Raw genomic sequence first — 21188 nt, forward strand, 5'->3', positions numbered from 1 at the left:
CAATGGCTCAAGAGGTCCAGAGTTGGTGATCCCGCCTGGTCTATAACATGTTGCCTTTGCAACTAGGTGTATTATTAAGTCAATATAGTCCACTTGTCTGAGAACTACTTTCCTTACACAATCAGCGTCAGAGGTAGATCTCATCAAGGGTGGTGTGAGATTAATTTTTTGCATTTCATTTTTTCAAATAACTAAACTGTATTTATTAAAATATAACAGTGAAAGACAAGGAAAAAAAACTAAACAAGAGATACTTGACATTTCAATTTCTATAATTGGAAAGTAACACCCACACCCCCACTCATTTAAAAATGTGCAGTATTGATTAATTACAAAAAAAAAGACATTCCAAAAGTACTTGATCATTTAAACTATAATAAGGTACTAAGCTTCATTATTAAGTGGTAGACAATGAGCTCTAATTTGGGATCTGAGTGATTGATGAAGCCTCTAACGTTACAGATCTCTAGAAGGGATGATGTATTTAGGTTCTAGTAAGATTTCATTGTTATTTAATAGCATCACTGTGCTCATTCCAACACAACATTGACATACTCAGTTTCTGCTTTTAAAAAATAGGAATGACTGATACATGACTCAGGACTGTGGTTTAAAGGGGAGGATTAGTTCCTGTTTATATTTCCTTTAAGAAGACTGCACATCACATTCATTTCACATGTTCAGAACACACACAGGATTTTTAAAGTCAAAATGTGGCTCTTCTGGATTACATTTTATTTGAATGATTGTTTGATGCATTCTTAAGCTTTCAATTTTTTTCTTGAAACCTCTCACTGGTGTTTTTCTAATAATCTTCACCATCCAGGATGCTACTGTTATGGACTAGAATAAAGCAGAGTTTGGAGGACGTCATTTCCTTAGCTGTAGATGTTTTCACCGCTGGCAGAAGAGACGGCTTGCAGACAACTGTCATCCTCCTTTCTGTCTGCAGCTTCCTCAGCCTTCTGCTCAGCTCCCTACTCTTCCTGTACCTCCTCTTCACCCTGGACTATGAGCTAGCAGTGGCTGGAGGGATCGCAGGCTGCTTTGGGACTCTGCTGGCCATTGCCTCTTTCCTATCAAAGAGAGTGAGGTGTATGGGAACTTTATTTGTGATATCTATTTTTATGAAGAAGAGTCGTAACTTGTTACTGACTGCTGGCACTAGTTTAGTTATTCTTAAAAATATCCGCAACACTCTGGAGAACCTCACACGCCTGGTCAGGAGTATGATCTGCAACCTGAAAGCAAAGAAAGAATCCATCACTGCTCCGTTCAGTAACTACATAATGATGCTGAAGTGGATAGGAAACATGCTCAAAGGGGTCACAGATCTGGGAGTGGTGAACCTTGACCCTGAGCTCAAGGTTTCTCTCAGACTGGAATCGGAAAAATTCCGGCTGAAGCTGAGCGAAGCAGAGCAGAAGCTGAATGAGACGGTGAGATATGTTCAGGCTCTCACGGAGACGGTCTCCTCTGTGTCTAACAGGATGTTTCCTGCCATCAGCTTCCTGGTGCTCATCATGTTTATCGTCTTGCACATAAGAAAATACTGCAAAGACATGAAATATGAAAACAGGTTTATCAGCAGGAAGTTTGTTCTTTTTGATGAGAAGCAGAAAGCGGAAGGAAAGCCCCATGTCCTCCCTCTAACACCAAAAGAAGAGAAGCTGTACACCTCCATTTCCTCCCCACGTCCCACCTCCAGAGAGAGGAAAGCTGTGCTGAAATTCGGAACTCCAGTGGTGTCCCACTTTGTAGCATGGGTTTTATTCATAACTGTGGATGCTCTATTGTACTATTTTGTTGACATTATTACAACGAGATTATCAGAGCTAGAACCGTTCCATGTCCCCTTGATAATAAGCTTTAAAGTAAGTATGTTATTTATTTAGTATATTTTATACAGTATATCGCCTACTAAAGACTAATTCATGAATGTTTTTCAGGAGATCGCCACCTTAATTGGAATATCATTCAGTGAGGAAAAAGATGAAAGAGACTTTTCTTACTCTGTAACCTTGTTTGAGAAGAAGTGCCTCCCTGAGCCCAAGCTGCTGTTGTATACCTCCGTATTACCGCTGAGTGCCATCCTGCTCACCCTGCTCATCATGGCTCTGCTGGCAGCCAAAGTCTCCCGGCTCAGACTGATGGTCTGTGAAAGATTCTTTATCAGTGCTGCTGAAGTGAGAGTGGAGTATCTACATGGCAAAATCCTGAGGAAGAGATTAAAAACAAGGAGAGGAGAAAATGACTACAGCATTATGTCATTCATCTTTAAGGTTTGAATATGATGATATTGTGTGTGAATATTAAGAATTCTTAAGAATTAAGAATGTCTTAATAGATGAAATGTGTCTAATTTATGGTTTTTCTCTCCTTCTCTTTTCAGCTTCATTTCTGGTGTCCACTGCTCTTCCAGCCTAAAGAGGAGCCACATAGTATTGTGTGAGAAAAATCTTCTGTTTGTTACATAACGTCAGGAGACACACTATGGATCTGATGATGATAGTGACAGTTTTTGTTGGACAGTCCACGTTTATGCTTCAGATGTTTGGATAAAGTTGATGAATTTCATGGATGAGGATGAGTTCTGCTAGTAATAGTATTTTCCTGTTGTACAATGTGCCTCATCTGTGTATTTCTTGGTAAAATATCTGGAGGAGCGTAGGAGTAATTGCCTTTAACTTGGTAGTGATATTTATGGTTCCCAGAGGATGACATATTATGACCTTCATGATCACTTTACTATTTATTTAAAGCCACTCACAGACATTTAATTATATGATTATATGCTTGTATGGACTTCTGTAATTTCTACTCACCCTGTGTGATAAATTGAACTGATTGAGCTCATAGTTTTACATGTGGAACGTGTGTTTGAGGGGAAACCAGATAAAAAAAAAAAGGTTAAAACCCAGAACCAGCTCGTCTTTGAGTACATAGACTGATACAGTCCTGAGATCAAGATGATGACATACAAAGATGTTGATAATCTGAGTTTTCCTCAATATATATATATATATATATATATATATATATATATAGATATGTGTGTGTGTGGGTGTGTGTGTGTGAGACAGAAAACCAATTGTTGAATATTACTGAATAGAACTTTCTCTAGTGTGTCTACTTTGACTGAACTTATTATATTCATTCATTCATTTTCTATACAGCTTAGTCCAATTAAGGGTCGTGGGAGCACAGAAAGGTCACTGTTCAAACCTCCCCCTAGCTGAGGCTCAAACCAGCAACCTTCTTGCTGTGAGGCTGCGGTGTTGACCACCACACCAGCGTAGGGCAATATAAGGCCAATTTGGAGAAAGTTGCTTTGAAAATCAAATTAATGTTTTAAAAATCTTCACTTCAGTTTAATACTCATTTATATTTTTGGTCAGACCAACCAGAAATAAGTAAATAAATATTATATCAACTTTTAGTGGTGTGATAGTGTGTAAATAAGCTGGCTGATGAAAACAGATCCAGACACAGAAAGAGACATGACTGTTAAGTTGTGGCCCTTTTTTATTTTCTACCATATTTACTTTTTATTATTGAACATTTTGATGGCGCATACTTTATGTTTAGTTTAGTTTCATTTATCATGGATTCCCGTTCACCAAAGTGAAGTTTACTCTTCCTGGGGTCCAGATCTTATGTTAAAACACGATTACTCAATACTCAGCTGTAATCCTCTACCTTTATACTCACAGAACTACAACAACCTGCTTCTTTAAGTTATATCACATTAGATAACATTACAGAGCATTAATTATATGAAGGCTTAGCTTCGGTGAGCACTGGACTAGAAATGTTATTTAACTTACATATTACGTCATTTTCCTTATATAAGGAAGCAGAAGCCATCATTTTAATTTTAGATTTTTGCTTGTCGAATTGAATCCTTGACACAATATACACAGTTTTTGTGTTTTATCATAGAAAACTGAACAATATCCAATAACCGTAAATAGAAGCAGATTTCTGCATTTTACTTCCATGTCTGAATCAGAAAGTAGAGCAGCAAAATCAGCTTACATAATCTACAACAGATGTCCCCTTCATGTGCAGTGGATGGTGCAGTCATCTTCCCACTTATACGTCGTCACTGCTCATTAATATCTTGCAGGTGTGTCTTTCCTTACCTTGTAAATGGAGAGGTAACAGCAAGGTGACTTATTATATGACAGGTGAGTTATGTCCAAAACTCAATTTGAATAGTATATCTTTCATTGTGCCACTCTCTATTAATAAAAGAAGTACAACCTGTTGCAAAAAAGTTGCAATCATCTCTAAAAAGTAAATAAAAACAGAATTCAATTATTTGCATTAACTAATACTATATTCATAATAGATCATAGGAAACAATTTCATGATGATATTTACTGATTTTGATGTCTACATATTTGTCTACCTACTTATTTTGATGTCTAAACACATCTAAAAAAAAGTTGGGATTGGAGCAACAAAAGGCTGAAAAAATAAGTGATAAAACAGGAACATGGAAATGAATCAACCTAACTGAGTATTTAAAGAGCTCCTTAAACAGGAAGGGTCTCTTAGACATAAAGATGAGCAGAGATTCAGCAATCCGCAAAAAAAAAACCTGCAACTGCAAATTGTGGAACAATTTCTGAACACTTTAAAGTTCTCATCATCTTCAGTACATGAAATGATCAAATCTCTGTAGATCAGTCAGATGCAACAGTTAATACTGGATATTCATGATCATCGGGCCCTCAGACAGCACTGTGTTAAAGCAGCTTTGATTCTCTCATTGCATAGGCTCAAAAATACAACCAGAAATCTCTGTCCCAGTTTGCAGGGCCATTCACAAACGCAGGTTTAAACCCTGTAATATAGAACAAAACACATGTGGACATCCAGAAATGCTACTGTCTTCTGTAGCAAAGTCATTCAAAAACAGACTGAGGCTAAATGAAAGCTGCAAAGAGGACAGGGATCATTTTATCAGGGCTCACTTCAAAAGTCTTCACCTTTGATGTTCTGAGGCTTAATTAATGCTTATGAAACTGGCATCTTGCACTTAATGAAAGCCCCATTAATGCAGAGAGGGCTGTACAGGTTTTAGAGCAACATATGCGCCGATCCAGACTATGTCTTTTTAAGGAAAGCTGTGCATATTTCAGCAAATCAGTTTTAAATCACATTCTATGTCAATCACAACAGCATGATGTAGTAGCAACAGAGAGCAGGAGCTGGACTGGTCTGCCTGCAGGCCTTCAGACAAGATCAGACAAGAGGACAGAAATTGTGTATCAGTTCATTTTTGTCATTAAAAAGGAAAAATTGCTCACTTTCAGTATTTGATTTCTTATCTACATTCTGTTGTGATTAAAAGTTCATGAGATGTGCATGTGATTACTTTCTGTATTTGTTCATATTTGCACATATTCACAACGTTTTGGGATTTAGATCTTTAAATAGCTTAAAATAATTAACAGCTAATGAATGATATACAGTTGGCTGGACAGAAATATTATCTGAAAACAGATTAAATAAACCATAATAATGAAATTATTCACATCTGATCGAGACAGTAGTGTAAATATTCAGTCTCCACTATGAATCATTTCTTCTGTGATGAATCAGTTTAAGAAAAGTTGTATATTTCTTTTTATATTGATTTGAACCCCAGTTATAATCAATAGAAGACTGTTATAAATGCTGCACTGCCCACGTCTTCATCTTCAGATATAGTCAGTTTTAAATGCACACTTCCAATAACCACTGTTCCCTCCACCATCCATCGCACTGTCAGACACAGGAGGAAGGAAGTGGGCCAGCTCAAGGATGAGTAGGCCTTCTGTGACTCACACGCTGCCACTGACCCGTGTGGCAACCTGATAAGCTCACACTATGTCTCCAATGGCCCTGTGGCATAATACCACGCCAGCATGCCAGCCCAATGGGAAGCTGCCACATGATGCTTGGTGACAGCCGCAGACCTTTTTACCACGGGAAGGCATGAACACAGTCCATACATGGGCATAAAACAGAGCGTGTACAATAATGTGAGATCCTGCTGAATATGCACACATACAGTCAGTCTGGGTCAATCAAGTAAATCTTAATGCTTTCCTGTCAGCATATTTTCATGAATATTTTATCAAAGGAGGCATTTGGGTAAGAAACATCAGTCCTGTTACCACTGGCAACAAGGACTGAGGAGAATGGGGGTAAAGATAAGAAATGTGGCTGTAAAAAAAGAAGCATTCTCAGCTGAAGATGCAGATGTTATTTTATTGCACAAATAACACCATGTGCACAAACATGAAACAATTAATCTCCTTTTCTAACAGTACACTTTAGCCATGGAATAACACCATATTTTCAGTCTTGGAAATGACTTACTTGATTACATAAAGCATACAGTATGTTGGATCAGTTATAATTTTCAGCAGCTGAATGAGTTCTAATGACCTGAGTATTGAGCTGAGATGACCTGAAACCTCATACAACTGATATGCAAATGATAGCATCCTGTTATTTTTCAGCAGCATATTGACCTGATTGTTGATTGTTGACCTAAAGCACAACGTGCAGTTATTTAAGTGCCTCTCTTTACTGACACACACAAACTTGAAAACTTGAGGTTTATCTGTGAGAAAACTCTTTGGTAGCCTTTGGGTTGTGGTGCAAACACACAGCTGGACATTTAAAGACACAATTTTGTTCTGGGTCAGTAGTTCATATAGAAATGACTTTGCCTTCATAGGGCTTTCTCTTCACAGCTGTAGGTTTCCCCACCTGCAGGCAAAATGCAAAGCAGAAATAAAGTTACTTCTGTGTACAGTGCAGTTCAGTACTACATCAAAATACACTATGGTTAGTTCAAACTCAGCATGCTGAGATTTATAATTATGTTATTCATTTAATCATTGACAGTATAAGTTTAAAATGTTACTGTCATCAGATTAACACCATTCATACCTATAAATGCACATGCAGCGACTGGTTAGCTTGGCATTAGCACTAAAAACATGTAAGAACAGTTAGCCTGACTCAGTCCAAAGACTAAAAGAAAGGTCATTAGAGCTTGAATTAAAGATTTATGAAATATTTAGTATGTTATTTGCAGAAAGCGGTTGGTGGGCTCTCAGTTTTACAAGCAGAGAGGAATGCTAAGCTAAACGCCAAGTCAGCAGCAGAAAAGCTAATTTAGTAAAAGATGTTAAAAACAAAAGTAAGCTTTTGTGCTAGTCTAGGTTGTTTTCTCATTCTTACTGTGTTGTAGTTTATATTTTTCTATTAGACCTGCAAAATTGTCAGAAACAGCTGATCAACTGCAGTGAGCAGCAGGCGTTCACTGACATGTAACAACGTGACCATGTTGAAAAAGTGATGGGAAAAAATCCAAAATATAGCATTTATTTAAAGCACTATGAAACATTTAAGACCAAAATTTGTTCTTCTGGGGCCCTTTTTGAGTTCAACCCCATCAGAAATTCTGTCTTATTCTCCAGACTGAGAGCCTTTCCTTAAAAAAAAGAAAAAAATAATACTCCCTGACATAGAAGAAGTGTGATGTAAAAGTATAAAATCAATATTTTTTTTATTTATTTAAATCTTGAATAAAATGTGCTGTCTTATAAGTAGAACCTTGCAAGAAGAGCAAACAGAAGTGGGGCAAATTTGATTTTTCACAAAGCAGTCCACATAAATTAAGAACATTTGCAAAGTGGCAACACTTTAAAGCAGAAGTGCCCAACAGCTGCTATCCTGCACATTTTAGATGCATCCTTTCTACAACGACACCTGAATCAAATGAATGGCTCGATACCAGGCCTCCGCAGAGCTGAATGACATCTGGATTATGGAATTAAGGCATTTGATTCGGGTGTGATTTGGGCACCCCTGCTTTAAAGCACAAAAGGGTCATTTATTTCAAGATAATGTTGTGAGTATTTTGATAAACAGAGACAAGTTGAATCAGTGCAAGAAGGAGAGTTTCCACTGCAGGCTGAAAATGTAAATCACTTCATGGAATCTGTTAGCTTATAAAAGTGGTACGATGAGCTTGAAGATGCTAAATAACTCTCCAGAGCTGTATTTCTTTAATTAGAGAAACAGTGCAGAGAGTCTACAAATTATTTACTTTTTTTCATTTTTCTGTTAAAGTTTTTTTACTGCCAAGAAAATCAAATGTCAGGCAACATGTAGAAAATAGGGAGAGACTTTGAAAACAGATTTGGAGCTCTTAAAAGAGGCCAGTGTTGAGCAGCAACATCTAGTAACATGGGGTGTTATTTTGAGGTAACAAAACAAGGTGTGAAGATTGACTGACCTGCTCCCTTTGCTTGATTCTTTTATAAACATACTCAGAAAAAGGCTTTCTGTGGATGAATCTGCCATGTCCTGGTGACACCTGCAGCCTTCCATCCTCATACACCACTTTGCCTCTGGAGATGGTGATTACTGGGACACCGTGACACTCCATGCCCTCAAAGATGTTGTAGTCCACGGCCTGGTGATGGGTCTTGGCTGATATTTTCCTACAAAACCAGAAGTTTGTTTTAAAATTCTTGGTGTGATACAAAACATGTGAAGAAGTACGAAGGAAATTGGTTAAAATCAGCCATTGCCTTTTCTAAAAGGCAAAAAATCTCTGCTTCTTTGAGTCACAAAAAATTCACCTCAATATTTTTTATTGCTGCCTATTACATCATTGAGAAATCAATCCTAAGGTTACTGCATGAGCACTGCTGCAGAGCCAGAGTCCCGTTTGAGGGACTGACTGTGAATGTTGGAGGTGGTTAGCAAATGTAAATATGTTTTCATTAAAGCCTGGTACACACATAACCATTTTTTTGATCTTATGAGATTTTTTATGGGTTCGAGACCTTACACGTGAAGATAAAAAAGCAATTTTGATCATATTGTGTGTGGTGTGTGTCGATAATATAATCGTCCTGTAACTCATCTACAATCTAGTCCTCTGAGCCGGACAAACGTTGAAACGTAGAAGAACCATAGCAACAACAGGCAAAAAACGAAGAAGAAGAAACACAGTAACAACTGGAAAACACAACACACAGCAGGTTAGGGTATATATAGCACGAGGGAATGATGGTGGTCTTGGGACTATTGTTAACAGAAAAAGCCAAAACTGAAACAATAACAGACTGGAGACGGCGTGAACACAGACTTTATTTACGTCCTTGTTCCCCAGCCAGCTCGCTCTCTGATTGGCTACATTCCATACCAGGTCACCATCCACGTAGTCACAATGCACGAGTCATCGGCGTTCCTCAGAAATCATCTCTGAAATATAGAACATGTTCAATATTCCCAATTGTCGGCTACGACCCGTTTCGGAGCGGATTATCGGGGCAAATCGGCTCGTAATGATAATCCAAATGATAATTGGACTAGGAAATCTCACGTTAATCGTTTGCCATCCGAAGTCGGGAAGAGGCAAAATCGGGACAAAAACAACCACAACAACAGATACTCATGTCGCAAGTGCTGGAAAGTTACTACTTTATTTAGATTCTTCCACTAAACTATATTTTGCATGGACCTATTGTAGTTTTCCTCACTGCATTTAACATCAGCCACAGCATTAAAACCACAGATCATCTTCCTACAATGAAATGTTGGCTTTTCATTTGGGCATTCAGAACTTAAGGGGGAAAAAAACTTCTGGACATTTTTCCAACCTCATTTTAATTCTAATTATTTTGCATTGTCATGAAGGTCCAGGACACAGAAAAAAAATTACTTATTGAAAGTGCAAAACTCCCTCATTGCATGGCTGCTGTAGCTTCAGTGCTGGTCATAGCAGCCGCAAACAAGGAAGTGTGCCTCAGCAGTACCAACAAAAGATCTTATAAATTGTCAGTGTATTTATTTACACCACAGAGCACAACTGTCGGGATGAACCTTTTTTGGCTTTGATTCACTGCCGTCTTATCACTATTAGAGCTGTGGAGCTCGCTCTACAGCTGCAGCCTGCAACATACCTGTGTCTTTTCAGCTGCTATTTTTAAACAGAAACAACTCTTCCTGCAAATGAATGAACAGATTTTAACCACAAGGAAGGTAGAAATAAAATGCAGGGAATACTCAACTAGTCAGAGAGGGTCGGCTCTGTAAGGCCTCACCACAAGGTTTCAGGCCTGTTTGTGTGGAGAATTATCTCCACAAACTTCATCTGGTCTCTTGCTCCAGTGGGGGTGCCTAGCAAAGGAGCCCTAAAAAGACTCTAGATCTTGGGAAAGGTTTTTGCAATCAAAAAGTAGGTTGTTCTACTCTATCAAACATTTTAACAGACTGAGCACAACCCCTCCATGGCAACGGCAAGCAACTGAAGTAGCCTGCCTTAGCAGAGTAATGCATCTTGCTATGTGGAAAACACAGCAAAGGGAACTCACAAGAATCAGACTGAGCATCTCCTGTAACCCACATGACCCAAAATATTAGCTGCCAGCGTGGTCACTATAAATTAGGGCTGGGCGATATGAACTAAATCTTATATCTCAATATTTTTTACCTGAATCACGATATACGATAAATATATCTCGATATATTTATTTATTTATTTTTGTCAAGTAACCAAAGAGACAGTACTACTTTACAGCCTTCAGTGCTAAATACACTTTTATTAAGGATCAGCAGCACATGTGCATTAAAACAGCTGACTGAAATTAAAGTACCATTATATTAAATTAAATGCTCCTAAAACAAAATAAATACTTTTCAATGACCATAACAAAATTACAGCTGTGCAAAATGCAAAAGAAAAGATGCTTTTAACTCAGAACAAGTTATCTTGATATAAACGATATTCCCTCCTTCTATATTGTGTCTGATAAAGTCTCGATATATTTGAAAATCTCGATATATTGCCCAGCCCTACTATAAATACCACCAAACCGTGCGTATTTGTTCAAATTGCCTCCAACTTAAACTCCAACTAAACAACTTAAGTTTGCAGCAGCCACACACCTGCGTGTACAATCATTTTGACTTGGGTTAGACTGGCGACCTGTCCAGAGTGCACCTGCCCCCACCCCCCACCACCACCCTGCATTGGAATAAGTAGGTATAGACAATGTATGAATGGATATTTTCTTGCATTCTTTCTAAGTTGATAACAATAAAGATGTGAACACTACCGTGCATTACTACTCATTTTTAGCTGCATGCAAATATCAGATTAAAGTTACCATTAGGATTGATCTGGAATCTTGTTTCTGCCCTTGCTCTTCTGTTTTAGGGGCACCTGAAACTAACTAAGTGTTGTCCTTGGTCTTTAACTCTGTTGCTGGCCTGCCTGTCTGCTGTGTAGTGTTGGTAAGGTGGTACTGTAAGTTTTTAGAACTGAAAACAGCATTACACACAGACCGATAAAGACCATACAAGCAGAAAACGTATTGGATAAAAACACCAAAACAATGAAGTGGAAGACAACACCTCTTGTGTGATGCACTGAGTCTAAGCAAAGATCTTATGGATTTCTGCTGCAGTAGTTGTAACTTCAAGCATATCCTCTTCAAGTTCCAGAAAAAGTGGAAAATCTCTTCCTGCTGGTATTATGAAAGTCTTTGCACACAACAGACTGATGATGCCTAACAAATAAATCATATCTGAGTGAAAGGCTGGATCAGTGCAAATAGGTCTGACTCAGCCTCTGAAATGCACTGAATGCATCTTTTTGTCTGAAGCCCTATTTCCTCCATTCACGCACCACATTTCCTGTGGATTTAAAAGCCAAACATCATGCCTAGTGTGCACTGATGAAAATATGATGTGTCCTCAATCTCCAAGCAGGCTAATTATGAGAAACAAGGCAGCTGAGTGAGCTTCCTCAGCGTTCCTGGTTATGCAACCGTTTGTGGCCCCTGGTCCCGGATGTTATGAGGCGACACATGTGCTGAGGGGAATTAATTACACAGTTTCACAGATGAATTCACAGCTGCAGCAGTCAAACACGAGCCACTGTCAATGTATTATGAAATGCATGCATATATAGTAAAAAAAAAGAGAACATCAGAGGTGAAAACAAATAAGTGAGGTCTATTGATGACAGACCAAAGAGAAACAAATTTTTTTTACACTGCTCCACTTTAATAATGGTGACGCTCTCAGTGTCTCTCATACGAGCTCATTTTAATGTCACCAGTGAATTCATTTACAGCAAATTAATCTTGGGTGTAATGTGTTCTTCAGTTCACATCAGCTGTTAGTAACTTCCCAGGGGGAGTAAAGTATGGCCATTCTGGGTTATATAAGCCTGACTGTGCTACTTTACATTGTGTATGTATGTATATATATATATATATATATATGTATACTGTATACATTACTGGAATGCAAAAACTGTGTCTGCATCTGTTCACATGCTCCCCAGAAGAGTTAATTTTCTCTGCTTCATATCTAAGAATTGGTTAGAATACTAAGAAAGAATATTAAGTAAAATCAGAAACTGCACATCACATGATCATTTCTTCTTTACAGTGCCGTAGTATTCATAGTCTATTCCTCAAATAAAGCTGTAATACGGTGTGTTCTGAACTGTGACAATTGGTTTAGCTCCCACGTGAAATATTTGTCACTTTTAAGATCCAAACAATGACCCATCAGCATCATCCCTCTGATGCAGTTTGCATTGAGCTTATATAAGTGCATTAAAATCCTTTCCTGGAAAAATAACGGAAACATAGATATGAGTTAATCATCTCAAATTTCTGTTTCTGAGTGTTGTATAATGTGTAAATTGTGCTATGTGTTAATTTGTAGTTGTGGATAAGTGATGACATCCAGACTTTTGGATGGAGCACAGACGTAATCAGCTTACGTGGTGGGTTAAGCGTGTATGTGTTGAGGTGGCACAACATCAAAGATGCATCACTTCTTTTTTTACTTGCCTGCATCTATAGACTACACACTTGCTGCTGCTAAATTTTAAAACCTTATCTTTCTTAACCAAGTGCTTGACACCCTTAAGACATACTTTGCTCAGTTTACAGCTGTGACCTGGCGTCAATAGAAATGTTGAAAGGTATGATGTCTTAAAAATATATGACACTATTTTGTGTTTATATCAAAATTTAGCAGTGAAATGACATAAAACAACCCACGAGTGCCTCCCTTCAGCGCTTCCTTCCATAGTGCTGCAGGACTGGAGTCGGGTTCCTCACCTTGTTATTTTGGGGTCCCATACAACCACATCAGCATCCGAATTTTTGGCAATACGACCCTTCTGTGGGTAGAAATTGAAGATTTTTGCAGCGTTGCTACTGGTGACAGCCACAAATCGGTTCTCGTCCATTTTGCCGCTGTGCTATGGTAAAGAAAATGTACAAACAACTCTCTTTGAGTAAAGGCTGCTGTGGTGGATGACAACAATATGGAGAATTAGCAGACAAAAGAGTCAATGCTTAACTGTGCAGCATTCCTGCCAAAATACCATCTAATGTGTGATTTGTAAGCACTGTTGCACATGGTAAATCTTTCCCGTGGCCTTGGAGCAGTCGGGCTGTTACCCACTCCGCACAGCGACTGCAAGAAAATGCAGCGTCGGCGCTCTGCAGCAATCTGCAGCTTTGAGACTTTATTGCTTTTTCTGATTGCATTGCAGAAAAACAGAAACATGTAGTTCACTTAAATGTAAATGAGAAAAGCAGAATTGCTCGTCAGTATGTTTAGAAGTAAATACATTTATAGCCAGATATTAAAATCCATAATGAGCTTATGTGTGATGCATTAAAGAGCTTGAAAAAGTGTAATAGGTTCCTAAGTCAGGAATAATAATGAACAGTAACCACTCGAAATCAGCCCACTTTAGTAATAATTAATCCTCTAAAAATTCATATTCAATATAAAGTATATGATTTTAAGAACCCTTAGAATGTCTTTATCTTTTATTGAACAGGTATTAAGTAATATGTTAATAATGCCCCGCCCACATCTTTGTCTCATAGTAGCAACCAATGACTACTCGCTTATAGCCCTTACAAACCAAAGACAGTTATCACACTGCTGTGCTCCCATTCATTTCTATGGTTTAGACCACTCAGTGGTTTCATGGTTTATGTGTGACGAATACTCTTGCAGCCAATAGACTCAATGCATTCATTTAGACACAGGTAATGTTGTGTGTGTCTGAATTCTCCAAAATATGATACAAGTTAGCAGATGTGTTGAGATATTAGGAGATAATCTCTATCAAGGTCAGGGGTAGGTAAAGACCTCGAGAGCGGCAGCCTTTATTTTACCACTGGTAGCCCTACCGCTTGTCTAGACTGTCAAATGACTCCACACTGAGCTGAAAGACCTGGAACTGGAGGACCATGGAAGCATAGGTCCTTCACAAGCGTGAATCTCCAGGACGGCTCTCCGGGTCTCATGATCCTACAACATCCTTTTCCTTACTTGGTTTCTAGCATGAGACAGCTGCACCTTTGCTGCTGCAGAAACAGCAACCTGGGAGCTTCGTCCCTATCAGCACTAGTGCCTGCACTGTTTTCAAAACTCCACCAGCTGTCTGGGGCCCACTTGTTTCTTTTAGTTTTCCTTTAATTAATACCTCTGCATTGGATTTGATCAACATACACCTACTGACAAGCATTTGAAGCTTTACTTAAAAAAAAAAAAAAACTACTGTTGACCGAGGACCCCTGTATTTCTTTAACTCAACTATGTGCCCATGTGCACAGAAACAGCTCTGGTGAAAGTTACCAATGATCTCGTCATGGCCCCAGATAACAGGCTTCTGTCTGCACTGGACATGTTGGATCTCATTCAGTAGCATCAATCACAACATTCTGCTACAGAGACTTAAACATGTTATCAAGATTAAAATAACCACATTAGGCTGGTTAAAGTCAGATTTATCTAACAGATTCCAGTTTGTTCATGCAAAGGCTGAGTCTTCTTCACACACAAGAGTAAGTCGTGCAGTTTCTCTGGGTACACATGTTCACATTGTACATGCTTCCATTAGATAATATTTTTAGGCAGCATGGTATAAACATAAACATAATCCATAAAGCTAGATCAGTTGGTCAGATTACAACGATGTCTTCAAGATATAAAAGTGTGGATGACACTGAATTTTCTATCTAAATTTAGACAAGACTGAAGTTTTTGTCTTTGGACCCGAATGCCTCAGAAATATAGAAATTCACTGTTTAGCTATGTGATTACTTTAAATGGCTTCCAGTACTACAATGAAGAAATCTGTCCTTTGACTCAGACATAAAGTTTCTAGGATCACCTTCTTTTACCTACATAATATTACCAATTTGGGGAGCACTCTGTCTCAGAGAACTCTATCCATTTGTTACTTCAAGATTTGACTTCTGCATTTCCTCATTATTGGGATGTCCAAAAAATGCTCTGAAAAGCCTCCAGTTGATCCAAAATGCTGCAGAGATGGTTCTGATGAGGAGAGATCATGTTTCACTAGTTTTAGCTTCTCCACTGGTAGCTTTGTAGCCAGAAAAATTCTAATTATTCTTTTCCTCATCATTGCTGTCCATCCTGATAAAATCAAAGAGAAATTATCAGAACAAAGAAAGACAAGTCCACCTATAAGAGCAGATTTTAAACTAAATGATTTTCATTATAAGTATTAATAAGGACATATTACCGACCTGAAATCTTCAGGCTAACTGACAGAACGGCACACTTTGATTAATTGTCTTTGTACTTGGAAAATGGCAGCTTTAAATATCTACACGACACCCTGCTTAAAATGGTCCTTTGTCTAACATAAAACAGGCCTGGAACCACTGTCCTTGATATTATATAATGTAGCGTTGTCACTACCGGATGGTGTCATACCCAGACAACCACCCGGCACTACGGCTCAGATAGTTGTGACTAACTCACCCAGTGGCAGTGTGAGAGAAAATGGCTTCCATTTAGTGAAAAAAAACATGTTAAAGAAATACAAGACTCACAATACACAATACAAAGCAGACAGGTAAAGTTGGTTTAAAGTGGAAATTTGCTGTCAAAACAAAACACACCATCAGAGTGTGGATAGAGGCTCTGATGGACACCATGACGGGCTTTAAATGAGTTTTCCCCCTGTGATGTGAAATCTGCCATGATTTGGTAACATGGCGAAAAGGATCAAGCCAAGATGTAAATACTTACAAAAAAAGATTTGAAATGCATGATATAAACATATCAATTATTTTACTTATTTATAATAACTTTATATTCAGCCACATTACTGCAAACAGTGTACTACACTTGGATAATGCTATTATTTATTTTTACATACCACTCCTTTCTCCCAGATGACAGACATCCTGTCCTCCACACCATTCACTCCGTTAGGGATCTTGGTGAAATCATCTTTGCCCAGGGCCTTCTGGCACACGGAGAAGGTGCAGTGGTCCGTCCCCGTCACACTCAGATCATCACTAATACATTTAATAGTAAGAAAATAAAGGGATGGTGGATGTGATGCTGAAATAAAGTCAAAATACAGCAAAACGTATAGCATGACTCTTTTGTGTGATCTTTATGATTGCATCACTTTCAGTTCAACCTACTTGGCTAGCAGGTCCATGAGGTACCCAGGTGTGCTTGGGTCAGGTCTGAGGGGAGGACCCATGACAAAGCCAGCAGCATGGGCCCACTCTTTGTTCCAGTAATGGGTACCATCGGTGCCCAGTCCTGCTGCAATTGGTTCCCCAAACACCACACGACCTTAAAAATAGGCAAATAAAGCACTGAAAAAATAAAAATATTTTTTATATTGCCTTCCTGGAAGCTATCAGACTGTTAAATGCATGTCATGGCATTACTGACTAAACAACACCTCAAAAATTCTCCCTTAGCTGCTTTACTTGAATTATGCAGTTCAGTGATGCTGCTATCTTTTATGCATTTGTATGTTTATGTATGTCTGTGCATATATTCTACTTTTTCTTAACATGTTTTTATGTTATTTTCAGTTTCATGGCAGCTGGTCAGCACCGGGACCAGAGTTTGTGTTCTGTGAAAGACAATAAACGGAATCTTGATCTTGATCTTTATAACTTCACTGTAGAGCTTGCTCAGCTTGATAAGGATGCTTGCTGTGTGGGGAAAAACTACACATTAATAATAAAAGAGAGTGAATATTCAGGCCCTTAAAAGGCCCTTAACCTTTAAACCTCTCCCTGTTAAAACACTGGGTGGTAGCAGCCTGCACTCACCATCTCTGCGTGCATCAGACACCACCTTGGCAGCAGATTTACTCATGACATGTACCACATAGAGCGGGCAGTTGACAGCATGGGCAATGGTGATGGCGCGTTGGGTAGCCTCGGCCTCCACCTCCTCTGGCCGACACAGCTCATGACCCTCGGGCCCTGTGATGCCCATGGACAACATCTTCTTAGCCCCCTGTTGGGTCACAGTGGGGGGTGGATAAAACAAGGAAGGATAAAGCTTTAAGGTAATGAAATGTTTTTGCAGCAGAGAAGAAGAAGCACAGAGTGTGTGTAGGAAAAATAAAGCTAACCATACATTCACACATAATTAAAATATTGATGAAATGAACTAAAATATATTCAAGTGAAAGGTAATATAGACAAACTGAAGTAGCATTCATGTACTCTCTACCTGCTTTTCTGGTATTTGCTGCCCCCTAGTGGTTGTTTGTTGCTATGGCATTTGAAAAAGAGAATCGCAACCGTGACAATGGCGCCGTGGTTAACACAAAGTTCCTGTTTTAAACATGTCTGAGAAAACTGACACAGACAGTTGCAAAATATCAAATTCCCTCCTGTGGGGATTTTATTTATTGTTCTTGACATTTTGCTTTTAATTTGGTTAAAACAGCCGCTCATTCATTAAGTATTTCTATGTTTGTATGCAATATATTACTAGATAATATTCAATCTTTCTTTACTGTTGCTGCCACTCTGTGTGTTCTTCTGGGAACATAATGTCACATTTGTCTACCATCAAAGTGGAAGATTAACTCACATTTAGCTCTGGGTGGCAGTGAGTTAATGAAACACAGAAATTAACTGCAGGCCACAAAATAACCTTCTTTGATAATAAAAGAAAAAACAAAAGAAAAGAGAAACAGCCTGTAAGCTTGTATTGTTGCAGCACTGATTTAGTTCACATCTGCTTTGATGGCGCTGAGAAAAATGGAAACTAATGCCACTTAGTGGTGAATGTGAAAAGTGCTGATGTATTTGTTACACTGCTTAATGATGCCATCTGAAAACTGCTTGCACTGCACAAAAGCCAACCCCAGCAGGGAATAAAACAAAAGAAGGGGAAAAAGCTAATCTTATTAACAGGTTTGAACATTGGATCATACAAACCTCTGCAATCAAATCTCCATTCTCAGCATGCACCTGAGCTATAGCTCCTATCTTCTTACACTGGGTGAAGGCAGCATATAACTCAGAGTCCTGCAGCATGAACACATCTTTATAGGCCATGAACATCTTGAAGGAATTCACCCCTTTTTCTTTGGACAGAGTCTCCATCTCTTTCTTGACCTGAAAAAGTAAAATGTTTGAAGGAGTCTGTGACCTGCTTGCAACCTGGCCAAAAGTAATAATTAACAACAGCATTCACCTTGTCACTCCACCACGTGACGGCGACATGCAGTGAGTAGTCACAGCAAACTTTGGGATCAGCTGTCCTACGCCAACAGTCGTAGGCCTCCAGGAGAGACTTGCCCTTTTGGGGGATGACAAAGTCCAGGATCATTGTGGTTCCTCCGGCCACTGCAGCCTGGTGGAATGCACACATTGCCACAGGGACGGGAGTTAAAGATTAACATGCTAACACTGGAGCTGCACATGCACACATTAATCAGATGAAATGTAACTCATCGTTTTAACTGTTGCTGATTGGTGGACTATCTGTTGCTGAAGAAAAATGTGATTATCAGACGTGATGATATCAAAGGGTCAAATGACAGAGATGGATCAAAGGCACAGAGGAGTACAGATGTTTAACACATCTGTCGTCATGCTCAAACACAGTTCTGGTTACAGATCCTCAAAAGAAGGAAAACGAATGAATAAAAAAAATAGTAGTAGTTTTTGCAGAAACATTCCTCTGAGATGCAAATCTAATACAAATACCACCAGAACACCTTGATTTTGGGGTTTCTGTCAGGGCAGCTGTGTAGCTGACCATCACCAAGTATGAATGAGGAATGCATTAACTGCCGTTAGCAATAAAGCGCAACATAAATCTAATCCATTGTTATTATTATTGATCACAGATAATTGGATAAACTGCAGTTTTATTTACCAAAGTTCACTTTATTCATTTTATAAAATCAGGAATGTAGGGAGGCACCAATCTGATTTTAACAGTCCAAATTCTGATAGAGATATTTTGACTTATGGCAAATACCACATTACCTTGAATTTGTTATTCTCCTCTATCAAGAACAGATGTGACCATTAGTGTACTTTTGAGCTGAGTTAATGTCTACTACCCTTGAACAAAATGTATTAAATAAATACATACTGTGCATGTAAAATGGCTAAATTCTTATGTAATGCTGACACAATTATTTGGCTTCAGCAAATTGTCAAAAATCTGTTTAAGCTCCGTTTAAGTCAGTATAAAACCAATGTCTGACATCGGTACAGGACCTGTGTACTCCTAGTGGAAAGCCTGGACATGTATGCAGTGATGGCGAATACATTAATGACAGTGTGGTATTCTTTTGTACCTCACATCTAAATTTACCTTAAGATGTAGAATATTCTTATGAAGAGTGGGCCCAAAGGTATGGCCCTGGCGACACGGGCCACCCCTAAACTCTGACTGGCCAAGTCACAATACCTGCAGATGTGACAACTGTGTAACTGATTGAATAGGTATACTGAACACTGATAAAATTTTTGATTGGGCTCAGCGCTTTTTTTAATGCTGTTATCAATTAAGTATTTCAAGTCTCAAGTTAAAGATATAAAAACCTAAAAATCAGCACCTATTTGCTTGAACCAATTTTGCCTTATTCAGTTGTAATAAACAATTAATTATTTCCTTTCTTTTGAAAGGTTTCACATGTATTTACATGCACCTCCCTTAAATGACGTAATCTGAGCCTATACTGCACCTTAGTCCCGATATGGAAGTCGTCCACAGCCTTGGTGCCCATGAAGGCCAGCTCCATGTGTGTGTGGGTGTCGATGCCGCCAGGGATCACCAGTTTGTCGGTGGCATTAATGACTCGCACTCCCGCTGGGATCTGAAGATTCAGTCCAACTTCAACTATTTTCCCATTTTCAATGTACACGTCACTGATCACAGAGCAGTCCTCGTTTACAACTTTCCCCCCTTTAATCAGGATCCCGCTGGGCTCTGCCATCCCTGCTGAGAGCAGCTTCAGACAGTGTGCAGGATAAACAGTTTGAGCAAACTCAGCTGAACTCTGAGCTGATTCTCAGCTTTCTGAACAAAAATGTCCGCAGGTGCGTTGAAAGTACGTAGGTCAGCTCCAAAGTTCATACGAGATAGTCACTGAGGGGGCCAAAGGATTGTTGCATACTTTGTTCTACATCCTGAAACCAAGAAGAAGAAAAGAGTTCGTTTTGGTCCGGTTAATTCATACTCCACGAGAAAGTTCGCAGGGCGGGGTTATGCATGCAGCGGTGTCGTGTCTTTTCGTACTATATGTTCAACCGATCAACAGATATGCGGAAGCAGATTCCCGCGTCATGCTTTACCGCGTTAACCACGCCCACATCAAATATCCGACCAATCACACGATAGTTCTCGAAGCGCCAGTAGAAGAAAGTTCTGCACGAAGAAGCCGCAAAAGTATCCCCAAGATTTTTTTTTTTTTTGCCAAAATCATCTTCTCTCACAGAGATAGAGCCAAAATTCGGAGATTGTAACATGGTGCCATTAATAACTGTTTCTGGACACCCAATTGTAACAATGTAAATTTAATTTAATTGTAAAAAGTAAATGTAAACTGTCAGTATCTTCAGAGATGGTGATTTTGTGTATTTTTGGGCCACAATAAATTAATAAGGTGAGTGTAAAACCAGACAAGCTTGGACAGTTTTTGAGAGAATTCACCGAGCTTTCCAGGATGTTCAAGTGGACTGTGTGTCTTTTTGGAGTGCATCAAAGTAGAGGTCCAAACTTACTGATCTTCAAGCCAAACTGAGGTTCTCAATGTCGTCCTCCCTCTTCCCTTCCTCCTTAACATTTTTTCTACTGCT

The 21188-nt window shown here is 38.9% G+C and overlaps 2 protein-coding genes across 2 annotated transcripts; one reads left to right on the forward strand and one right to left on the reverse strand.

Moving 5' to 3' along the window:
- The first annotated feature begins 201 nt into the window (after window positions 1-201).
- On the forward strand, window positions 202-2953 carry LOC121642193 (dendritic cell-specific transmembrane protein). The gene is made up of 3 exons (XM_041988773.1): window positions 202-1874; window positions 1950-2282; window positions 2393-2953. Exons 1-3 carry the CDS (start codon window positions 828-830, stop codon window positions 2450-2452), a joined length of 1440 nt encoding a protein of 479 aa, XP_041844707.1. The 5' UTR covers window positions 202-827; the 3' UTR covers window positions 2453-2953.
- A 3291-nt stretch (window positions 2954-6244) lies between these two features.
- Window positions 6245-20631, reverse strand: dpys (dihydropyrimidinase). The gene is made up of 9 exons (XM_041988772.1): window positions 20075-20631; window positions 18568-18726; window positions 18309-18488; window positions 17184-17373; window positions 16536-16692; window positions 16262-16403; window positions 13167-13309; window positions 8309-8516; window positions 6245-6771 (listed from the first exon to the last, which is right to left on the reverse strand). Exons 1-9 carry the CDS (start codon window positions 20324-20326, stop codon window positions 6712-6714), a joined length of 1491 nt encoding a protein of 496 aa, XP_041844706.1. The 5' UTR covers window positions 20327-20631; the 3' UTR covers window positions 6245-6711.
- Between the last annotated feature and the right edge of the window lie 557 nt (window positions 20632-21188).

This window comes from Melanotaenia boesemani, chromosome 6 (genome assembly GCF_017639745.1).
Source record: "Melanotaenia boesemani isolate fMelBoe1 chromosome 6, fMelBoe1.pri, whole genome shotgun sequence".
Lineage (NCBI taxonomy): Eukaryota > Metazoa > Chordata > Actinopteri > Atheriniformes > Melanotaeniidae > Melanotaenia > Melanotaenia boesemani.